Source organism: Sminthopsis crassicaudata, chromosome 2 (genome assembly GCF_048593235.1).
Source record: "Sminthopsis crassicaudata isolate SCR6 chromosome 2, ASM4859323v1, whole genome shotgun sequence".
Lineage (NCBI taxonomy): Eukaryota > Metazoa > Chordata > Mammalia > Dasyuromorphia > Dasyuridae > Sminthopsis > Sminthopsis crassicaudata.
In genome coordinates, this window is record NC_133618.1 from 46,779,246 (window position 1) to 46,804,180 (window position 24,935).

The 24,935-nt window shown below is 35.9% G+C and overlaps 1 protein-coding gene across 2 annotated transcripts in view; it reads right to left on the reverse strand.

Annotated features, from left to right (window-relative positions):
* Window positions 1–5,334: 5,334 nt before the first annotated feature.
* CYB5B (cytochrome b5 type B) overlaps window positions 5,335–24,935 on the reverse strand; it is a 53,108-nt gene continuing 33,507 nt past the window's right edge. For both annotated transcript variants that reach the window (XM_074286105.1, XM_074286104.1), the window contains 4 exons: window positions 17,632–17,760; window positions 17,272–17,295; window positions 7,392–7,414; window positions 5,335–6,690 (listed from right to left, as the gene is read on the reverse strand). In XM_074286105.1, the coding sequence (XP_074142206.1) occupies window positions 6,600–6,690; window positions 7,392–7,414; window positions 17,272–17,295; window positions 17,632–17,760 (267 nt within the window). In that variant the 3' untranslated portion in view covers window positions 5,335–6,599. The remainder of the gene's footprint in view (window positions 6,691–7,391; window positions 7,415–17,271; window positions 17,296–17,631; window positions 17,761–24,935) is intronic.

Here is a 24,935-nt window from a genome sequence, read left to right on the forward strand (position 1 = left end):
GAAAATGCCATTTGTTATGCTGGCAAACAAACAACATTTGTCGTTTGAGTTGTTGAGGCTATTTTTCCCCGATGACCTTATCTTTTCACATTATGACCATCTCCAAAGCTGGAAATAATCCTCATGGAGGTTAAGTTCAAGGCTCTCACCTCATTCAGATTTCCACATAATTTGTAGAAGCTATCTATCCAGAACAAAATGAGTCAAGAGATTTACCCCTTTTTAAAATGCTTTTATGAATTTCTTTAATAAAATACCAATCAGTGGCACTGAACAAGATCTTTATAGAGTATAGGGTAAATTTCATCCGACACGAGTCTAAAATATTTTAATTCAAAGATTCCCAATTTCTCCTCCTTAACCAAAGCAAATTTTTGTTTTATTCCAGCTTTCCTCCCCACCTTTTAAGGCTTTTCCTAAAACCTAAGAAATAAATTTTTTTTAGCACTTTTTTAACATTGTATTTAAACAAAACAAAGCAGAATGTTACCAAACACCCAGCAGAATGCCAGCAAAGATTCAAAATATAACAATGAATTTCCAGTTCAAGAAAGGATATATAATAAATTATATTCATGAATGTTCTTTTCTTTACTTCCTTATAGGTTGTTCTTTTATTCTCTGCGGTGCATTTTTTTACTTTGTTCTTTTTCTCCCTTTTCATACCCCCCACAGACCCCAAGCAGGCTATATGTAATACATACACACATATACATTCACACCCATCCACACATATATCTCTATACACACACACATATATATAGCAACATGCAAACATATCAACATTTACTCAAATACATACACACATATACAAATATGCATTTACAATATTAGTATAGCTGATACATAATGTAAATTACTTCCTTGATTGAATCTTCAAGGTTCTGATTGTGCCTAAGATCAATGATTACTAGCCATACTTTTTAAAAATAAATTCAACTCCTGATCTATATCTTAGTGTTTATACAAATCTTTTCTTTCCTATCTCTGCTAAGTCTGTTCCTTAACTTGCCTTGCTATTTATTACTCAACATGGATGCCTTCTTATCTCCTCCCCTCACCCTGTACATCCTCCTTTGCCTTTCCCTCCCCCCTTATTTCTGAATAGATTTTGCAGGGTTATACCCTTCATGATAACATTCTTTTACTTTTTAAAATGAATTTCAAATTCTCTCCCTCTCTCCCACCTATCCCCCATCTAGTGAGAAGACAAACAATGTGATCTGATATTTCAAAATCAATTTCTGTGTGGCAATATTAAGTTATATCACAAGTTTCTCAAGAGTGATTTCAGAGGATGTTTTGTTTCAAGTAGGGATTTTTTTTTCACTCAAAAATCATTTGCAAAATAATTTTGCTTTTAAAAAAAGACACTGATACATGAAGTTGAGATGTAAGTAGTTAACCTGACATTGAAATAAGTAGTTCATAGGGATTAATCTGAATTATTTAATTAGATTTAATTATTTATTTAATTAATTAGATTAATTAATACCCAACAAAGATGGGCAAAATGTAATAGGCTGGGCCTTGGCTGGCATTCCTATTCTCTAACTCATGTTTTGTTTACTTAGCTGGCCTTATCACAGGAGCTTAGCCTGCCACACTGAACACATGGTTGGAGAAACTACTACCCTGCAAGGAAGGACCAGTAAAGGTAGAATCCTAATAGGTTCTGATCATTCACAGACCCAACAAGGATCAGAAAGTAGCTGATTATCACCAGCAGTCTCCATTTCTACATACATAGATGCTCCTTTACAGCTATCCTTACTTTGCACATTAAGAAACTGAAGTACTGGTAATTAGCAGAGCCAGAATTTCAATGGAGTTGCTCTGCCTCCAAATCCAGAACTTGTTTCCATTCTAGAATTCATCCCATCATCTCTGGCAACAAAAAGGGAGCAACTTGGAGTCCTTAAAACCAGTCTTTCAATCTTTCTGCCAGGACTAGGTAATGGTGCAGGTGATTTAGTTAAGTTAGACATTTTGTCTAATGTGGACTTGGGAGTTGGAAGAATTCAAACCTCACCTTGGAAGCCTCTCTTGGCTTCAGTTTTCCCACTGGTAAATTGGAGACAATAATATAACTAGTATCCACCTATGTTTCAAAGAGTGATTAGATAATGCATATCATGTGCTTTGGAAGCTATGAAGTACTACATAACTAGTAACTAGATCCAGTGCCTGTATAAACAGAACAATGATACTTCTGAGCAGCAAGCAAAAAACCCAAAATTACTAAAATGCTCATTTTTAAAAAATGATACTTTTTTTCAGTTCTACAAGGCAGTGAGGTAAGCTTTGTAGGTATTGGCTGTTTTACCAATAAGGAAAAGAAGGTTCAGTATTCAGGTATTATGGGACTGAGTGGCAGACCTGGCATGGAGCCCAAGTATTATCAGAACAAGCTTCATCCTCTTACTATTGTACAAGGTTATGAGATTTATTGGAAGAAAAGGTTCTGGATTCACATGGTAGGAAAAATCATTCAGTTTGAGTTTAATCAGTAGATTTATAAGTATTACATCTCAGTATTACAAAGCCAGAAGCCATTAAAGTACACTAGTTTCCTTATTTTGATTTTATAATTACTACAGCTTTGATTTCAGAACTGAAATTTTCCCAAAAGCATCTTCCTTGTTCATCTTTACAGAAAACACACTATTATTTTATAATGTTTTCACTTTAAAAGACCTACTTACACATTTGGTTTACATTGTTATTATCCGAAAACTCTGAGATTTCCTCCCCTGGCTTTATGGTGGACATCAAGTGAGGTATTTTCTTCAGGCTGTAAGCGGCAACAGAAATCCTTCAGACCAACAGTTTCAAACCAGGAAGAGTCCATTAACCAGAAATTTTAACCTAGCTACAGATTATATTCATAGGATTCAAATGATCTCCTTCCAAAATACCTGAGAATAAAGAAATCTAACAGACTCCCAAGTCTAATATTTAAAAAATGTCACCAAGTCAGGAAAAAGGAAACAGTATCTTTATTGTTGTTCTCACTCTAACAAACATTCACTGTCTGTACATCCCATTAGAAATAAACAAAGGTCTTTGTGCAAAGTATTCTGAAATTAAAAAGGTAAACACACTCTGTTACAGATTACACAAGATGGATGTTGATGTCACACATTTACTATTGGTCAGGTAAATGTGCTGTAAAGAAAGGCAACTTAAATTATATTAATATTTTTTCTCTAGTTGGGCAAACTTAAGACATGTGTGCTGAAAACAAAGTTGCTAGTTAAGGAAGGAATAAGGTGCCAAACCAAGAAATAGCAGGTAATTGGAGAAACATTTCTACTCTGCATCACCCCCGCACATTCCAAGGCTAGCTCTTAGAGAGTTGAGACAGCCAAATCCTGCTCAACTCTCCAATGGTTTTGTCATGTTGGCCAACTACACAGGGAGATAGTTCAACAAATCAGATTCTTGTTGGGACAAGTCAGGACTGACTACCTCTTGCCCTAGGAGAGTAGGAGCAGGTATTAATTTTCTGCCTATGTCATCTCCATCTCCTAAAATGGAATTTAAACTAGATAGGTATCACCTCAGATTTTAAGCATGAGGTGCTGTAATGACATACTTGGCCTGTAAAATATTTTTCATTACCCCACAACTGAATAGGAATATTCACAAGTGAATAGGAACTCAACAATGCTCTTATTTCACAATACTTACTTTTATGACTTCTGCTACAGGAACGAACTCCAGAGGTTGAAATTATAGGTTCCAATGGATTTTGCTTCTGGTGAAGTTATTCCCCTGAGAAACACAATAATAACTTTGTTTCTACCACCTCCCTCTCTTGACAAGTAGAAAAATCACCGAAACTAATTCCTCCAGGGGTAGGATGAGAGAATTCTAGGGAGCTGGCACAAAGACTCGCCAACTGGCACAGCCGACGGCGTCTATTCTTGGTGGCACCAGCCCCTCTCCCCCGCCTCTTTCCTAAGTTTATTCCCTAGACATCATGCTTCTGACTCAGTGTAGCTAGTCTATGGGAGCTAATTTTCCTCAAGAATAAACAAGAAAATGCCCCCGAGACCAGTGCCAGTGAGCACTGGGAGCCAAGGGGGAGTTCTTCCACAGATGCCTGAGACCAGCTTTTGCCGCCTACCCAAATGTGCTGAAACTGACTCGTATTCTGTTACCTGGGTCTTCTTGTTGCTCAGACCCAACAGAAAGTGCAGCCGTGTTATGGGCTCTCCCGCTGGAGAGGTCCCTGCAACATGGGCGTTTCCAATATAACATGGCAGCAAATACACCCAACAGCAGTTTTAATAATCCAACTAAAGCTGTCATATGAGCAGTCTAAAAGTCCAAAAAGGACCTCAGTTTGGGTGGGTTTTATGTGGTAGGGATGAGACCAAAGAATTTTCATCTGGCTCAGGGGAAGAATAATTCCAGCTATAAACAGGAAAAGATGTCCCGTACAAAAGAGAAAAACACATCAAAACATCATTTTTACATGAGGATAGTTTTACAAAATCTCTTATAAGCCAGCTGGTTTGCATTCAATTTTGAACATTGCAAATATACTTCCTCTAATGCATCTGGGTTATCTTCTGGCTTCATTTACTTTGAACGTTTCCCCACCAGCACCAAATACAAAAAAAAATACCCTTACAATTCTAGAGAAACCCATTTATCCTCATTAATTATCACCAATCCCTTTACTCGAGGCATTCTTATCCTGCACAATTTAGAGGAATCAACAGCCAATGCTCCTTTACAAAGAGCAACTTAACAGATTTTCTCAACCATACAGATCACATCCTAAAATAGGGGTTTGCATAGATGCCAATACATTTTCCAAAAGAAAGGTTGCATCACACATATCCCAGAAATCCATAAAATTTCTTCCAGAAACCTTTAGGTATCCAGCAGGCAGTAACCATATGTGCATGTAAAAGTTTATAAATACTATTTAATGAATTCTGTATTCACTCATCTGTTAAATCAGAGGATGCAAGACCTTGGTTGAACTTTTTCTTAAATAGTTTGCATGGGCAGACACAGGTTTGCTGAGCAGTTTCCTGTCTCTTTGGGTCCCTGGCAAGTGAAGGAGGGAGGAGGAAATGGTAAGACCTGGTGGGGCTTCCCTGCTGGAAGAGGCACTGATGCTTTAACTATGTTCAGCTACAGAGTTAAGAAACTCTCAAAGGACAGGTGGGAATCATCAACAAAACAGTTCCTCAGTGGGAACCAGTCAGTGTGGTGTATGCACAGGTGAGGTGCTCACAAAGAGAAAGGAGAAAGTGTAGGGTTTTGGACAGTCTGCTCCTGGGAAGCCAAGTGAGCAACGATAAAACACCCAAGGTAAGAAAAAAAAACAGGATGTCTCTTTTATTTTAAATACATTCCAACAGGAATAGTTACAAATACCTGGGAGCCACAGAGGTGAAAGAGAGAGGCATAAATGCAAACATTTTCTCTTGTTTAATCCCATCCGCAAATGCCACATTATTGCACCAATTATTTCCCATCCCAAATGTCATAGATGGATGTGAAGTCAGTCTCTTAAGCAATCAGGACCCCTCCAAAATATACTACATTAAACAAATACCCTGAGGAAGCTCATCAGATTAACCTGGAACTTAAATTTGCTGTTGGTTTTTAACAGACCCCCACACACAAAAAATTAAGTATCAAGCTATAGGAATGGTTACTGTGTCTTCCAAACTGTTTCTTCACTTGCCCAGAGTAGTACCTCAGAACCCTTTTCATCCAAATTCACTGTCACTCCTTCCCACTTTCACACCCAGCTGTCCCTCAGGGCTCCTTAAAAACTCATCAGCTCCACTAATGCATCAAAGGAGAGCCAAGCTTATTTCAAACACCACTTTAAAAAGAGAAGAAATCGGGACCACAGAGGCCAAGTGTTATTGTTCCCGGAAATGAAGGTGCAATATTATTCTCAAAAATGACAATTTAGAAAATTGTGTTCTAGGTGACAGTAGTGATGCACTTGGTACTTCAAGGTAAATAATGCAGAAACAACAAAATGAATGGAATTAAGTTAGACTGTAATTTTTAAAAATTGATATTTGCTTAAAAATAGCTACCAATATAGAGAGAAAAAAGAATAAACATTTTCTCATCCTCAAAGCCAGGTATTTTGCTGGCCTTCTTTTGAGAATGCCTGTTCTAAGTTCAAAGTGCCAGAGGCAGACACTTTTATTGAACGGCATTATAAACATCCGGCATTTTCTTCTCTGTAAAAGCACAGAATTGTTTTACATATACATACTGAAATGATTTCTTCACTTTCCTGAACTGACAGAAAATTGAGAAATGAAGAGCTATTTACAAAAACTTCAGGAAGAAAAGATGAGCTAGAGAATGGAATGCTCAACAATTATGGTGCCTCTTGGGGGTAAAGTAAGGCATTACAACTGTATGATGAGGCGCATGGTCCCGGTTTGGAGGTGGATGGTTGACATGCCCATTTTGACTCAGCAGGGGAGCAATAAAATTGGCAGGATTCAAAGAGGGGGGAATCCAGCAGTCCTACCAGAGCAGGACTGCACATTTTCTCTCTCTCTCTCTAGGATGTTCACTTTCCAGGTTCCAGCGAAGCTGGTTCAGGACAATCTGCTCTCGGCCATGTAGAAACGATACATGACAGCTAAGAGGACAGCACCCATAACGGGGATGATCCAATTCGACCAGCAGCTAGGTAAAATAAAGTAAAACAAAATGCAATAACGTTATGCCCATTTATCCAAAATGTTTTGCACAATCAATACCTTCTTTCTCCCTAGGCAAAAAACTGGGAAATTTACTTCCAAATAACAACATGCTAGTGAATAATGAATTAATATTTCTAAATGCCATAGTATCCAGTCACATTCAGTAATAATTAAGATTTCTATAGAAGACTTTCTCCATCAAGTTATGTAAATTTAAATAATGTTATAACATGAAAATGACTACTGAAAGGCAAAGAAACACTCAGCTTAAGGGATTGCATAGATTTTTCTGAATAAGTTTCAAAACCAGAAAGAAACTGCTTGAAAAAAGATTTATTTTTACTAGAGCTCTATAGGTCTTAAAACTATAAGGTTCAACATGGCCTAACTGGCCCTCTTCTTGAGATATATGTAGTTAATGAGGCGAAATAACTTGAAAGCCTTTAAAAGTGGGCCCAAAAAGATTCAATTAATAAGTTCTTTTCTCATCTCAGTGAACAAATATGACATGGTAGCAATAGTACTCTTATGTATGGCAGAAAATAAATCTAAAGATTATGATGGACAAGCTTATGAACCGGTGGGAACCTTCCTTTTAAAAAGCAAAATTTTCAAAGCTGTAATTTTATATCTTATTGTATAAAGTAAATATTTAGTATCACGACAGATAGAGTAATACTGTACCTTTTGAAAAATGAACCTGAATCCTGGAGACATGAACAAAAAGAAAGAAAACATGGTTAGTACTGCTTATTTAAAACTGGAAAAATGCAACATAAGTACAAACTCTACTTTATTTATTTTTAATTTTTTTTCAAACTCTACTTTAGACCAAAGCTTCTTAAACTGTGGGTCACAACTCCATATGGGGATCACAAAAAATTTGGCAACAGTGAAAGGTCTCAAATATCCCACCAATTTATGTAAAAATAAACAAGCATGCAAATTTGCTTTCAAGTTTAATAAATGGTTAACATTAAATGTAAACAAAGAATTATTTTAAAATAAATTTCTTTATGAGATATTATCATTGATTTATATGTCTATTTTATATACTTACATATTCATGGTAATATAAAAATTTCTAAGGTAAAAACTGAGTGGAAAAAGTTTAAGAAACCCTGCTTTCTTAAAGCTTTATACTAGCTCTAGAACTAGATACAATTTTTAAAAATCCTTAATAGTAGGTATGCAGGAGGAGAAGCTCAGGGATAACAATTTCAGTGAAGTGGACTTATGGTCCTACTAGGCTATCCAATCTACTTGGGCTTGCCATTGACAAAAGCTCAGACCACATGTTCTTGAAAGGGATCAAAATTTTAAAAGTTCTTCTGGAATACAATGTCTAGTTATGCAGTATTCCACACAATGGGAGAATCATTACATTATTATTTCTAGGGAAAATTGATTTGCCTTCTACACTTATAACTGCATACTATAACTATGACTAAAAGACTGTAAAACTTAAATGCTACCATAAAAAGAGAAGTGAAGGTAAGAAAGGAGAACATCCACTTAAAATTTATTATATAAACCTCTTATATAAAATAAGAAAGATTCCATTACCAACAACCTTGAATCTAAAAATCTCATTACTTATATTTTCAGATGACAGGTAATTTCAGAAATTAACACTATCACACAAAAAGTCTGTACAGTGAGCAACAATTCACAGATAAAAGGTACTTCCTCTCAAAATATGACTGTTGCCTAAGTATAGAAATCTGTAAATTTCTGACAAATCAGTGAAAGGCTTCCTAGCAAATACTTCTGAATAGTGTGGAATGAAGTTTCAATCTTGCATGCCTATTATTTAAGCCATGCAAATTAATCCTAGTCTTTCCTTACTTAGCACCAGAAAGAAATTAAGCTGCCCCAAAAAAAGTAAAAAAATGTTCAATGGTCCATGCTAATTATGATGGCATTTGAGGTCTTTGAGTCCACGACCATAGGGCACATTAAGTATTTATGGGGAATGATGTGAAAATGTCTAATGAAAATTTCACAGCCTAAACTCTTGATTCTGTTTTAAGCTATAATCACCTAAAATGTTGCCTAATCCTTTACTTCTTACATTTCTGAACAGCAAGAACAGATGATCTGGCTGCATCAGGAAAAGGACAATGGTCTCATATTTGATCTAAAAGTAGCATTGAGAGTTTTCTCCATATTGGTGCGTAACAGAACAGATTTGTAAAGGAGCTATGAAACAATATGTTTTACTAGAAATTTTGAACATTGGCCAAAAATGAAGAAACTAAAGGACAAATTATACACTGTAGCACTCAGTTTAGTACTGTGAAGGTAAAAGACATATTATCTATGTAAGAGTCTTTCCTAAGATGAATGGATGTCCATCAATTGGAGAATGGTTGGGTAAATTATGGTATATGAAGGTTATGGAATATTATTGCTCTGTAAGAAATGACCAGCAGGAGGAATACAGAGAGGCTTGGAGGGACTTGCATCAACTGATGCTGAGCGAAATGAATAGAACCAGAAGATCGCTGTACACTTCAATGCTGTATGAAGATGTATTCTGATGGAAGTGGATATCTTCAACATAAAGTAGATCCAAGTCACTTCCAATTGATCAATGATGGACAGAAACAACTACACCCAGAGAAGGAACACTGGGTAGTGAATGTTAGCACTACTGTCTATCTACCCAGGTTACTTACCTTCGGAATCTAATACTTATTGTGCAATAAGAAAATGGGATTTACACACATATATTGTATCTAGGTTATATTGTAACATATGTAAAATGTATGGGATTGCCTGTCATCGGGGGGAGGGAGTGGAGGGAGGGGGGGATAATTTGGAAAAATGAATACAAGGGATAATGTTATTTAAAAAAAAATTACTCATGCATATATACTGTCAAAAAAAAATGTATAAATAATAAAAAAAAAAAAGTTAATTAAAAATAAATAAATAAATGAGTCTTTCCTAAAAACATTAGTTTTTTCCGTTGATTATATAGTTAAAAATTCTGAATCATGGAGAATGAAGAGGATATTTCTGGTCACCTTCAAATATGGCCTATAAAAGTGGAAGGAAGGGCCTAAAACTAAAAAACTGGATTAAACTGTTAAAACGACTTTCTAACCAATGTTTGCAAATATATATGCTTTTTTTTTTTAAACCAAAAGCACCTCAAAATGCCCTGATTTTAATCATAACCATCTACTCAGAAGATAAGACACATTCTTACCTAACAGATTACAGTAAAAAGAAGGAAGGTAAAAAATTTGCTCTCCCTTAAGGATACTCACAGCCAAGTAAATGCCAGGCTACAGTGGCCCCACTTTTAATTAACTACAATGAAAGAGTTGTTTAAGGCAGTGCTGTTAGAAGCCAAGTCCCTCAGCCAAGCTTGGAAAGAAGCCAAATAAGTTATTTTTAATTTTGCAAAATAAAAAAAAAAAAAAAAAAAAAAAAAGACATTCAGTCCTTAAATTATTCTATTAACACATATGTCTACCTTCACCTTTTTCCTTCCCTCCAAGTATCACTTCCCAATCTATATCATCATTCCCAAAGTTCTGATATACAAACCTTAAAGAGTTCCCTTTAATATACATATCTAGAGGTACATATATATACATGGAGGAAAATCCAACTGGTTATGAGCCTCCTCTGACTTAAATTTCCATACAAGGTTTTGAGGGAGCAGAACACAGTGACTCTTATAAATGTCAGGGCTGTCTGCTCTGTGGTATAACAGAGTAAAAAACTAAGTGCTGGGATTTGAGTACAGGAGAGTACTTTCAGTCTTCAAAAACCAAGAAATTCCTTTGCATGTTTTCTTACGGATATTTTGGATATAACTTTCAACGAATATTTTGGATATAACTCTCAATGAATAGTTTGGGTATAAATGATCGAGTTAATAAACCCCATCACAAATGTACTGTGATTTTGAAGAAGAAAAAAAATTTAGTTTCCAAATCTTAAAAGAAAATCAGGCCTTTAATAGCTTCATTAACACACTGGGCAACAATTTTTTAAACTCAGAAATTAAGACATTATAGATGGTCTTGGAGAATTGAAAGGAGACATTTCCTAATAACTAAGTGGCCCTTTTGGAAAGCTATTTATAATAAGAACTAGGTGCCATCTCACTTAAATCATAGTCATTTAACTTTCTTCTTTCCTCATCTGTAAGCTGAAGAGGCTATACTAGATGATCTCTACCACTCCCCTTTTACTCTCTAAAATTCTACTACTTCCTTCCATGTCAAATTCAATTAATTCATGTAATTTTCTTACCAATGGCCACAGGTCATTCTCAGGAGAATTATCCTTACCAAGCTTGACTAGAGGGTAGGCAATGAGGGCTTTCCCTTGAGATAAAATGAGAAGATCCTGTTTCCTTCCAGTTTAGATTCTGCCCCTATTACCCTGGGTGATAAAATCCTTTGATATGGCCCCAAGAGTTCCATAGGATTTCCAGAATTGACAACCATTTAGGAAACCAGGTCCATTAAAACTATTTTCCCTAGGATCTCTAATCTAGGAGAGCAGCTGGGGAGAGCCTACCCCTGGAGACTAGGTATCCTTTGCTATAGGGGCATCCTTTGTCACACAACTACCAAAGTAACCATACTTAGAGAATGGGTGTCTTTTATTACACAAGTATAAATCTAGCAAAAGGGACCTCAGAAGGGTATACAAGGTTACCATAGATGTGGAAAGATATTGCACATATAGAAACAACTGTACTTCCAACTGAAACAATGAACATTCAGAATTTCATAGGTTAAAGTAAAATTTAACAAAATTTTTTATAGACTATTCAATTATACAATTTATTTTTAAAAAATCACAAATCAAATGGTTATGAATACAAGTATTTGAAATGGAAAGCAAAATATCCTAAGCCACAGGGAAAATTCCAGGAAAAATAATGAACATTTGGAGGCCTGAGTTGGGAGTCTTATCTTCTTATCAGAATAGAAAATTTTAATCATCTTGGACAATTATTCCTGAGAAGAAACTCAGGATGTTAAGGCTTTAAATAAATGTAAAATTTTCCCCTCTCAAGTACATTAAAACCTTGTTTTGCCACAGTATTTATCTTATGGTAAATCTCATCTTGAACTTCAATTAAAAGAAATCCTCACTCTCATTTTATTCTCAAATATACATCTATCTAAATCAGGGCAGCTGGGTGGTGCAGCAGATAGAGCTCCAGACTTGGAGCCCGGAGGACCTGAGTTTATATGAGACCTTAAGACACTTGCCTCTAAAAAACGAAAAACAAATATACAATTACCAATGAACCATTTACAGTGATATGGACATGGGGGAACTATAGCATTAAAATGAGCTCACAAATAATTAAAATTTCTAATCTAAAGTTACTTCATCTTATTATGTAGGTAGAAAATATGAGTGCTGCTTTGATTGCCACTTTGCAAAGTAGTGATACTGATCTCTAAGAAAAGCATCTTGTTTATTATTGCAGTATGGCTCCATGGGAATAAAAGCACAGTTCTCCAAATATAAATAAATATAAAATCAAAAAAATTCTTAAGGAAAGAACTCAAGAATTCAATCAATTGATAAGAGAAAAAGATATATTTATATTTTAGTACTACAGGTGATTCCATCAAGGTGGATGACTGCTTCTCCAATGATAATCTTTTTGTCTTACTGTTTACAAAACAAAACAACAAAATTCTCAGGCCTTTCCCTTCTGATGCTCAAGCTCCTTCCCATTTATTGTGGTCAGTGTGTTTGGACAACAGATCATCATTGAGAATATACATGAAGTCTTTCCAATACTTGTGTTCCTGTTGCCATTGAGGAGCCTGGGTCATCTCCGGACAACAATGTGGCATCCAAATAGGACTTTCATGGAGGGAATGAAAGCCATTAAAATGAAAGCAGGAAATGATGTATACCAGGACCTAAGAATGAAGGCTCTGCTGACCTTTGTTTTTAAAGATTAACTCTGAATGGACCTTGCTGTTTTATAAAAAAGTAGACTACATCTCAAGACCTGAGCATTTTCAGCAGAGTCCACTGAATCCTAAGATTCAGAACAAAAGATAACATTACAAATGAGTGTTTAACAAATACAAGAAGAAATCTAATTTCCTTGATAATGATGCTTCAGTGTAGTCTGATGGAAGTGGATATCTTCAACATAGAGAAGATCTAATTCAGTTCTAGTTGATCAATGATGGACAGAAACAGCTACACCCAGAGAAGGAACACTGGGAAATGAGTGTAAACTGTTTGCACTATTATCATTCTACTCAGGTTACTTTTACCTTCGGAATCCAATTCTTAGCGTGCAACAAGAAATTTGGTTTTACACACATATGTTGTATCTAGAATATACAGTAACACATTTAACATGTATGGGATTGCTTGTCATCTAGGGGAGGGAGTAGAAGGAGGGAGGGGAAAATTTGGAAAAAAAGTGAATACAAGGGATAATGTAAAAAAAAAAAAAATTACCCATGCATATGTACTGCCAAAAAATTTATAATTATAAAATTAATTCAAATTTTTTTAAATCTTCTAAAAAAAAAAAAAGATAATGATGCTTCAGCAAGCAGCAATCATTACTAGACCTAAGTACAATGGTACAGTGAAGGCCTTCATAAAAACTCCATCCACTTCTGAACTTGAATAATTTTATAGTCATTATCTCATGTGTACCCTGTACCCTCCCCAAACTGTTAGAAATAACCAAATAAAACAACGAACTACAAAATGTTTTGGGGATTGAAATCTTTTCAGTGTGGGAGCTCTCTCCACCAACTTAAATCAAGGCCCCCTCTTCCATTTATGATTTTACTGAATTAGTGACCAAAAAAAGAAAAATCAAACCAGTGAGCAGCCAAGCTTCTCAAGATGAACTTTTCTGATTTTAACTGGGTTGGCTGTGCACACATTATACAGATGAAATTATTAATACAATCTGGTGCCAGCTTCATCAAGGTCAAAGTATTTCCAGCTTTGCAGAAGTAGCCGAAAGCTGTGCTCATTTGCCATCGTCACAGAGCCCAAGGTCTATGCCAAGGACTTTATGATGTTAGTAGAAATAGTAAGTTAACCTCTGACACCCACATAGCAAAAGAATGGAGAAGGTTTCCTGAAGTCCACCCCTCTTGATCCATAGAGTTGACTTCCTTACATTTATACTTCCCCCCTGGAAAGGCAGGGAGCTCATATCAGCTATTTGCACACAACAGAATTCTGGTCAAATTTAACAAGGGAAGTTAACAGAAACTACTGGCTAAGTCAGTTTATGGGCTTTACCTGTGTTCTTGCTCTCTAACAGATAATCCCAAATTTTTAACAAGTAATCCCAAATTAACTGTCTTGGCAAATGATTGATCAGAAGAGATTTGCTTTATGGAACACAAAAGCTCCTAATTCCAAGCATGGCCAAGTGATTTTCAAGATGTCTTCTGCACAAAACTGCCCAGTAAGGAATATGCACTGCATGCACTGACCTAAAGGTCCATCAGCTCAAAGGTTTGAAAAAGGCTTTTCAGCCCACTAAACTGACCTTGTCTAAAGCAGGTAAGAGGGTCTTACCTAGACACTAGAAACTAGACATGAATGCAGGTGAGTTCTCTGTGTTGGTCTGGTGCCTGGCCCGTGAGCTACCTTAGTGAAGTGATCTAACAATAAGTCATGGTAAAAAAAAATGACCACGTCCCCTGGATAGAGGGCACTGAAAAGAACATGAAGAGGAACTCCCTAGAATAATGGAATAATAGTTACTAACTAAAATGAGCTTTAAGTTAGAAAGGTAAACTTTAGGGAATTTCACTGATTACACATTAAAAAACTAGAGTAAGTTTAACCAAATAGATAGTTGTTATTTTTACATATTTTGTTTTTTTAATGTCCTAAAGAAAAAGGACCTAAAGTAAAACAGCAGACTTTTCCACAGTCTCCTTCACATGTCACATTTATCCTATCTGCAAAAAAAGTCAGAAAGAGAATGAGAATTCTCTTCACAATAAAAGTAAATAGAACAGATATGGGGGTGGGGGGGGAACGACGGGACACCTGATTTTTATCAGGCCAAAAACTCACTTATTGACAAAGACTGACATAATCCTTATACCCAAGCGGATAAAATCCTCAAACTTTTAAAAACTGTACTTTCAGAGTCTCCCCCTCTACCCTCCTCAAAAATTAGCTAAAATAAAAAGATGTGATGAAAAGAGTAAATTTTACCATTTTCTTTTTTTTCCTTTTCTCTTGATTAGTTAAGATAAGTCAGAAAGTTGCCAGAAATGACAGTTTGGCTAGCTAGCAAACAAAAGCACACACACAAAAAAAAGCAGTTCCTTAATTTAAGTTCAGGTTTGGAAGTCTGTTTCTCTGGGAGGTGACTGAATCATAGATTTAGAATTGGAAAGGACCTTAGAGATCAGAGTCCAACCCCATTGATTTTACACATTAAAAAACCAAGGCCCACAGAGATCACATGACTGCTGCTCTGTGTCTGAGGCAGGACCTCCAAGTAAGCCTTGATGACTCCCAATCACCACTTGCCTTTACAAAATGTCTAAAAGGCCATCTGTTGCACGAGTCTTATGAATCCTGAACTAAAAGGGAAGAGAACCAAAAGCAAACATAATGATATAGTATGTATATCACTTTTAGAAGAACTATATTATCTATATAATCATGTTCCCTATAACGGAATTTTTTTTTAACATAATGGACATGAGGAAAAACTGAGTCAGTAATCATAACTATATCTTTGGCCATCAATAGAAACTAACAAACTGCCAAATTTACTCTTGTTATGTAATTTAGTTATCTGCTAAACTGTCAGCTGGAAGAATTTATTTTTATAATAGTTATCTAGTGTTCTTTCATTAATATTCTATGGACATAACAGGGATTACAAATCATCTGCATAAGACAGCAGAGGCGAATAATCAAACCATAAAGCGCTATGGAAATGTCCATTATTATCATTTCAGTAAATCTTGTAAAAGATATAAGGCTCTAGCCAAACTTTGATATGACATTTTGTAATAAAAACCTCTTTAGAGGGACATGCAGGATCTTTACTTCAAATGAGGTTGCTTTCTTATCCCAGAAGAATATTTTCTTAAGTTTCCAACTGAAAAAATAGCCATTACTAGCAGCTGCCAAGTGTTACTAAATCACAGCCTCAACCCTCAACTGTCTTCCTCAAAGCCCTTCAGAGCTTCTTTAGCACCTGCAATATCCTCTTCTTCAAGGTACTGGAAAGAAACTATAATTCCATGGGAAAAGGTACAAGAAATAAGGCTTTCTCTATTTCAGCATTCTGAATTTATTTTAAGGTTTTAAACACAGATGCATCTATGAAGGAAAAGCCAGGACGAATCTCCTAGGCAAACAGAGATCCACCTGCAGGAAGCACAGACCCTCCTTGGACCTGTTAAGTCTTTCAGGACAACTTTGATAAACTGTATAAGAACATTTGGAATTATTCAATTCAACTTTATTGACAAGGGCTCAGAAGCACAAAACATAGGCTGGGGCTGTAGAAGTACAGTTTATAAGTCAATATTGCTCACAGCTAGTACAGGCAAGTTTCTTTTTTTTTTCTGAAAATGATTAGATGGATTAGTATAGTGAGAATGTGGGGCACAAGGAACAGATTGAGCTCCACAGACAAAGCCATTTTGAGGCGTCTCAGGCTTGAGTTCCTGTGTCTAGGCCAACATTAACTGCTGCACCAAACCTGTCCGGCAATTCAAGCCCAAGGGAATGGGAGAAAAGGGCACAGTGATTTTATGATACTCCTATTCTATCACCTATAAAGATGGATTGAAAAAGGAGGCAAGGCTGAGAAGGAGGAAGGAGAAAGACAGGATGTCAGTGAAGAAACAGATGTCCTGAAGCTAGAGAAGCCTAAGAAAGCCCTTCATCTTTTTTGTTCTGGGCATGATAACAGTGGGAAGCATCTGCTGACTCTCAATTGTACTGAATGGTGACTGATTCCACTCTTCCTGCTAAAACAGAAATGGATGAAAGGAAATATTCCTGAGCATGGCAGCTTCCACATTTTTAATTGGTAGAAGAATTAGATTACTGGATAAAGAGTAGAAAGCCCATCTCTATGTGGATTTATCCCACAATTCTGAAGATGAAAATAAGAAGAATATGTATATATGTACATGTTTGTATTTGGAAAGGAAAAGGAGAGAGAAAAGAGAATGAGAGAGAAAAACTGATGCTCCAAGTCTTTGATGCCAAGAGACTTAAAAAAAAAAAAAAATCACCTGTTCATCAAGCCAAATATCATTTTTCTAGGGTCAAGCTCCAAATTTATATGCTAATTAGCTTGCAAATTGATTGTTTAGAACATTTTTCCTATTATTAAAACCTCAGCTGTACTATTCTCCTATGATGGAATTTAATTCAAAATCCTTTTAAAGGTAGGGGAGTGCTTCTGCCTGGTTTTTAAAAACCATAACAACACAATTTAAACTAAACACATATACCAAACTGATAGGTCTATTACATAGTGTTTTCCGACATTTTCTGCTTCAGGGGACAGAAGAAACAGATGCTTTCTTACCTTAGATTTTTCTTTACGGTCACTCTGGAAGAAAAAAGAAAAAAAATAAAGTTTAAGAAAATTACCCAAAAATGAAGATATATATATATATATGCACATATCAAATCGCTGGAAGTAAAGGTGCTTTTCGTTATAAGTGAAAAATTCACAACCTGTTCCTTTTGATTGTGAATCAACAGAAAGTGATCGGTCTTATGTGAACATGAATCTGAGGGCAGAGAGATGAGTTTATCAGCAGAAAGTTGTATCTGTCTAGTAAGCTAAAAAACCAAAAAACTAACCTCTAATCATTCATTTCACTCTTGTTTAATGTGCCTCTCTCTCCTCCCCCATCTCAGGCTCTAGCTCAAAGTCCCTTACCGGGTGGACTTCTCCAATATAGTACTGTTTGAGCATGTCCTTGGCATCTACAGAGTGTCCCACATCTTCAAAGCTTTCAGTCGCATCCCGGCCACCTTGTTCTATGAGAACCTCTTCTCCACCTGGGTGCTGGGAGAAAAGAAAAAGAAACCCCTTAAATCCAAGGTTCGCTGGAGACAAAAGTCATGGAAGCATGACCATTACCTTTTTTTACTTCAGTAAAGCAGTCCAAAAAGCACAAGTTTAAGACACTTCTGTTTAGAAATCAAGGAGTCTCCCCTAAACCTTGAGGCAATCCTAAGGAAGAGAAAGGGAGAAGAGTCCCTGCATTCACTCTGTAACTAACTTGACCAGCTCCACAAGCAGCAAATCCCTTCAAGCCAAAAGGATCAATAAATATCATTTCACCTTTTGTCAGAAAGAACTTGGTCCACAAATCACACTTACATAATAGCCTTCAGCTCAGGTGGGGAGGTCCCATCTAACCTCCATTAGGGATAGAGCTAAAAAAAGGAAGGATGATGATAAATATTCATATATAAAGATACTAAAATAATTTTTATAAAGCTTTCTTCATGAGTTAGTATAATATATAATTTGGATATTAAAATTATTAGAAAGACAGAGTGGCTATCTAATTACACTACCTGAAATAGAACTACATATAGTAAAAATCAGTTTTGATATAATCTGCTGTCTATAAAACATCACTTCTACCACCCCTGAAATTTCAAGAGGTTCCACAGTGAATATAAAATCCTTGAAGGCATGGACTTTTTTCCTTTTTGTACTTATATTCCTAGCAAAGTTCTTTGCATATATTTGGATTTTTAATAAATGTTTGTTGAATTGAATTAATTTTGGTTATCCATATCCTCAAAAAAAAAAAAAAAAAAAAAAAAAAAAAAAAGAATAGCCCTCAAATTTACAAGCTTCATAGCTAGAAGGGGTCTTCTTTTATTAATTTACTATTATGCAGCCCAGCTCTCTATTTTATAGATAGGGAAATTGACCTTCAAAAGATAGTGACTTGCCCAAAACCATATAACTCAAACTGATTTCTTGATTTCCTAGTTCAGGGGCTCCATTCGTACAGTGCTCTTCCTGAGATAACAATCTAAACACACCAAGACAACAATAGTCCACTAGTTAATCCTTATTACTCAAAAAAACCTTTAAGTTAGACTTTGACCACTTTCCAGGAAACAACCATAATATGTAACCAGCTCTTCTTAGTCAAAGTGGATAATTAACCAAAATAATTGTGAAGATGAATAGACTTCACTAATTCATTCTGAATTGGTTTAGAAAAATGACTGCTGTCAGAAGCAGAGGAAATGATCTATGTCAAAGTACAATTTTTTTCTCCTACATCATCTTCAATTAAAATTTCCATTGTTGTGGGGCTAACAAATTAGAGAATGGTATTGAGAAAATCATAAGAAATAACTCAACTTCCATAATGACTACTCTAATACTTCAATAAATGAAATAATCATGATTCTGTCAGTATGAGTACTTCATTCCACCATCACAGAACGTAACCCCTTTAAGTTGTGATAGCTAATATAATGGTCAATCATTGCTGAAGAAAAGAAAATGTCACATAACAGGTCTGCCTGGGTACAATGTTCATTTATATTATACAGCTTTAATTGGGCTCTCACTGCAGCAAGACAGTCCTTTTATTCCTCACTGGCATCCCAAATCATTCACCACAGAAATGTTCTCTTCCCTCCTCAAGCCTTCAATACCTCTCTCCCAGCTTCCTCTTACTTTACTGAGAAAAGTGAGACTATCTAATGTGTTTGCTCTCTTCCTCTTCTCAAAACCTGGACATCATCCTACACTCTGCTCCTTTTCTTCAATCTCTTAAAATGAGATGGTCTTTCTCCTTGCCAAGCCCAAATCTTCAACATGTAACCCTTAATCCAATCCCCTCCTATCTCCTAGACAAAAGATAACAAAAACATGGCCCACAACACTCCCAAGTATGACCTAAATCAAAATGTAACTAAAAAAAATTTTTAATAGTATATATATATATATATATATATATATATATACTATTAAAAAAATTTATTTATATATATATATAAATTTATATACATATAAAAATATAAATTTTAAATCTAAATCAGTAAGGTTCCAGAAGGATCATTAAGTATAGTTGAATGGCCCCCATCTCCGTCTGAGTTTGACACCCCTATTCTATAGCAGATTATGACCTCAAATCATCTTTCTCCCTTGTTTTTAACTCTTTCAATATTTTTCCCCTTTCATTTTCAGCATTCCTTTATCATTCCTTCCCTAATGCCTTCAAACATTCCCAAGTCTTCCTCATCCAATAAATAAAAATCATCAACAAACTCTACCCTTAAAAGTTATTGCCCTTCAAGAATTACTTCATAAAAATTGCTGGGAAAAGAGGAAAAGAACATATCAGAAACTCAGCACAGACCTACATCTTACAAAATCAAAGTACATGGGCACACGATTTCAGTGTAAGAGTGATACTATAAGTAAATTAGGAGAATCAGGGATAATTTACCTCTCAGATCTCTGGAGAAGAAAGGAATTTATGCCAAAGAAGAACTAGAGAACATTATGAAATGTAAAATGGACAACTCTGATTTCATTAAATTAAAAAAGGTTTGTACAAACAAAACCAATGCAGCCAAGAATTAGAACAGAAGCAGAAAGCTGGGAGAAAAAAAAATTTACAGCCAATGTTTCTGATAAAAGCCTCATTTCTAAAATACATAAAGAACTGAGTCAAATTTATAAGAATACAAGTATTCAAATTCATCATTTCCTAGCTTTGAAACTTTGTGCAAGTCACTTAACCAGTCTGTTTCAGTTTCCTCAACTGTAATATGTAGATAATAACATCTACCTCCTGTAATGATCACATGAGAAAATATTTTTAAGCACTTAGCACAGTCCCTGGAACATAGCAGGGGCTAATAAATGTGTGTTCCTGTCCTCCTCTCTCCCAGCTTCTCTATTTATAAAAAGACATATTATCATTCTCAGACCTATTCTCTCTGTCCAAGCTTCAATCCTGTATCACCATCTGTCTGTTGGGCATTACAAACCAGATGTCCCAGAGACACTTCCATTCAACATGTCCAAATCAGAACACATATTTCTTCCATCTGAAGGAAGGGTCTAGGCCAGCCACATTTATGCTCTCTCCCTTACTCTATCTCCACAATGTTTGTCACAAGCAATCTTCTCATCTTGTGAAATGCCTTCAAAACGAAGCTCCAGCAGCCCTTCCATTCTGAAGCTCTCTTTCACCCTCTCAGGTCACTTCCTCCTTGAAATTCCATTTGAAGGAATGGTCGAAACCATCCTTCTTTTGAGCAATAAAAGGGCAAAGACATTCTTTCTGCCTCTATCTGTATTCCCTCTATTTAGCACAGGGCCTGAAAAAAATGCTTTTCCCCAAACCCATTCATCTTCTAAATTTCCCTATTTCTGTTTGAAAGCAACACCATGTTTTCAGTCTCCCAGATTCATAATCTTGATTTTACCATGTTATCTAACTATTTCTTCATTCCTTATCCTAACTATCCAATTAGTTGCCAGATTTTCCCAGATTTATTTCTACAATCTCTTTCATTCCACCTTTTCTCTGATAGTCACACAATTAATACCTGAGGTCAGGCCCTGATCACTTCTCACTGAGATTCCGGCAACTTGTCCTCCTGCCTCACTATTTCAGTCTATCATCCACAAAGATACCACAGTGATTTTCTCAAAGCTCAGATCTGACTATACCCATACTATTCTAATAAACTCCAATGTTTCCCTATTGTAGCTGCCCTCATTCTCTTTTCAGCTTCATCGTACTTTATTCCCTTTCCTGTACTCTGTGGTCCAGCTAAACACACACATTCACAAACATTGCCCTTTTCTCTTTCTTTTGTCTCTGTGTCTCTTTCTCTCTCTCTCCCTCAGTGCCCACCTCCTCACCTTCCACCCCCCCCCCCACAATACTCCCTCTCTTCTGCCTCTGCTGTGGCTGTCCCGACTTTCAGCTCTTCCTCACAGAATCTACTTATTTCTTCAACATGAAGCTCAAGCAGCACCTCCTACATGAAGTCTTTCCAACTGCCCCATCCAAACCATGCTGTATTTATTATATTTATTAATTACATATTTTAAATTATATTTTATTTTATTAATTATATATTATATTATATTAAGGTACATTTATAATGTACATATTTATGTAGTTAGTGATCCTTTCTCATACAACTCCTTACGAGTAGAGATCATTTCCCTTTTTATAACTATATTCTCACCACCATGTACAGTAGCTACCATATAGTAGATGCTTAATAAATGTTTGCTGATTGATTGAAGAGTAGCTTACCACAGAGAAAGAAAATTCTATTTCACAACTAGGAATTATACCCTTGAACCTGACTAGTCTTCTCAAAAATGTGTGCCTTTGGTCACACCCAAGACTGAGTAAAAATATAAATAGTTCAATGGAAACCTCTTTTTTGTTACTAGAAAAGTAACCTACACTATGTGTAATGTAAGACACTGCCTTCATTCAAAAAAAAAAAAAAAAATTGGTTTTTAATGTTGAGGGACACTTTCTGACTTTGCATGGGGCACAAAAATAATTTAAGGATGAATTCCCAGAATCCAATAAAGAATTACTTTTTAAGGTAAATGTGAAAGGTGAATCTCTAATTTTGCCAGTGGATCTGACACTCCCACAGCAACAAAATTTCTCTCCGTTATACCTTGTTTACAGCCTCAAGCCTACAAGTCAAGCCTTGATTTTGGGAGGAGGTTCCCCAAGGAAATGGATTCAAAATTTCACCTGCGAGTTATAGGAAGTTTAGAATCTCACAGTAAATACAACATATTCTCTGCACATCCAGAAAGCTATGTATGGAAATAATTTAAATCTTTAACTGAAATGGACAAGCATTTGACACATGATGGCTACAATCTATATTATTTTGGTCCCAGGATAACTAGGGATATTATCTTTAAAAATTCCTTAAATTTGATTTCCAAATAACTTGCTTAAGTTTAATCTTACATTTTATATTCCTCTTGGATTCTGAAAGTAATCAAAAGTCTTCACAAAAGGGAAAAAAAGAACTAAGGCCTGCAATTTCAGTCCTCATTGTGCCATTTATTAAGAATCTCTTGGTATAAGTCTCTTTACAGTTCTAAGGCCTCATTGCTTCATTTAGGAAAGAATAAGAGCTTTACTATAGGAAGGAAGACCTGGATCATTTTGATACAAAATTTCTCAGGAGGAAACAGCTGCAAGTATACTGTAGGAAATGATGATATGGCTCCAAAGGCACTGTTAGGTAAGAGGTCATCCAGTCAAACTCACAAAAGAAACAGGTAATGTAGTTTGATAACTACACATTGAAGAATACCAAAGAAGCTATTTATTGACCTGTTAACAACAAGCAAAATCTGTTTCTTCCTGGAACACATTTCCACACATGAAAGAGAGCCCCATGACTTGTCATATAATAAAATAGCTATCCGTCTAGTCATTCATATAAGCACAAGTAATATAACTGGAACAAACCTTGAAAGCATTTTTAAGGACTACAAAGTCTTGGGAAAGGAAATGAAAAGACCATGAGGTGGCGGAGGGTGGGGCATAGATGGCATTTAGACCTCAGCTGACAAGTAAAGTGAAAGTTTCAGTGAAAAAGTACATTTGGGAAGAAAATAGTGGATTAAGGTGACCCCTCATAGAGTGGAGCCAAAAGGGTAGAGAGAAGCCAAGAAGTTGCCTGAGCTCTACCTAGTTTCCCTCAGAAACAATGCTAAATCAAATTTCTAAATGAATTCTGGAGTAACACATCTCACAAGACACAGTGAAATAATGTTCTAGCTGAAAAGGTGGGCAAAGAGCATAGATCAGCCATGGAGATCCCATAGTCCTGGCTTAAAAGTCCAGCAGCTTGGCCGGACAGCTAGGAAGCCTCTAGTCCTAGCACAGAAGGCAAACTGTGAGGCCCTAAACCCTGGCACAAGCCCAGGTCAACCCAGCCAAGTGGGAAAGTGGCCAGCCCCTCAGACCCCAGTGCCCTTGTCTCGCCTTTCGTTCTCCAAGAGGTCCATGACCTCAGGAAGGTGAGGCCATGACACAAAGGTGAGGAAAGGGCTGGGCAAGGTCACTGGCCTCCCTTTCCCCTTTAGAGCTAGCTGGTGACCAGATAAAGCCCAAGATAACTGAGATGGCCCCGGATGCAATGGGAGATTTTAACTAGTAATAGTATAGAAAGCCAGTGACCAGACCCCTGCCTCCTACAAAAGAAACTTGGGACAGTTTCCCCTATACCCTAAAAGCAGAGCTCAACTTGGAAAAAAATGAGCAAATAAGTAAAAAAAAAAAAAAAAAAAAAAAAAAAAAAAAAGGCCTGACCATAGGAAGCTACTATCGTGACAGGGAAGACGGAACCAAAAACACAAAAAAAAGACAGCAATGGCAAAATGCCTACATGTGAAGCTTCAAAGTGGAATGTAAATTTGTCTCAAGCTCAAAAGGTGCTCCTGGAAGCGCTCAAAAAGAATTTTAAAAATCAAATGGAGAGGCAGAAGAAAAACTGGGAAAAGAAATGAGAGCTACACAGGAAAATTCTGGAAAAAAAAAAAAGTCAAAAACTTGGAAAAGGAAGCACAAAAATTGACCAAAGAAAATCCTTAAAAAAATAAATTTGGCAAAATGGGAAGAAAAAAAATCCACTGAAGAAAATAACTCCTTTAATTATATAACTGGCCAAATGGGAAAGGTGGTTAAAAAAAGAAAAAAGGAAAAAATTAAAGAAAATAATTAATTAAAAATTAGAATTATAGACTTGTGATGGAGAGAGCCTTCTGATCCAGAGAGAACTGTGGATCACAATATAGTATTTTCACCTTTTCTGTTGTTTTCTTTTTTTTTTCCTTTTTCCTTTTTTTCTCTTTTTGATCTCTCTTGTGCAACATGATAAATGTGAAAATGTTTAGAAGCATCGCACATGTTTAATCTATATTAGATTACTTGCCCAACTATTTGCCAATAAATAAATAAAAATTTTGCCAATAAATCTAATTGAAATGGATATTTGTAAAAATATAAATTACCCAAATTAATAGAAGAGGAAATAAAATATTTAACCCTATTTTAGAAAAAGAAATTGAACGAACTACTAATGAATTCTTAAAGAAAAAATCTCCAGGGGCAAATGGATTTACAAGTGAATTCTACCAAACAATTAATTCAAATATTATATATGAATTATTTGGAATAATGGAAGCCA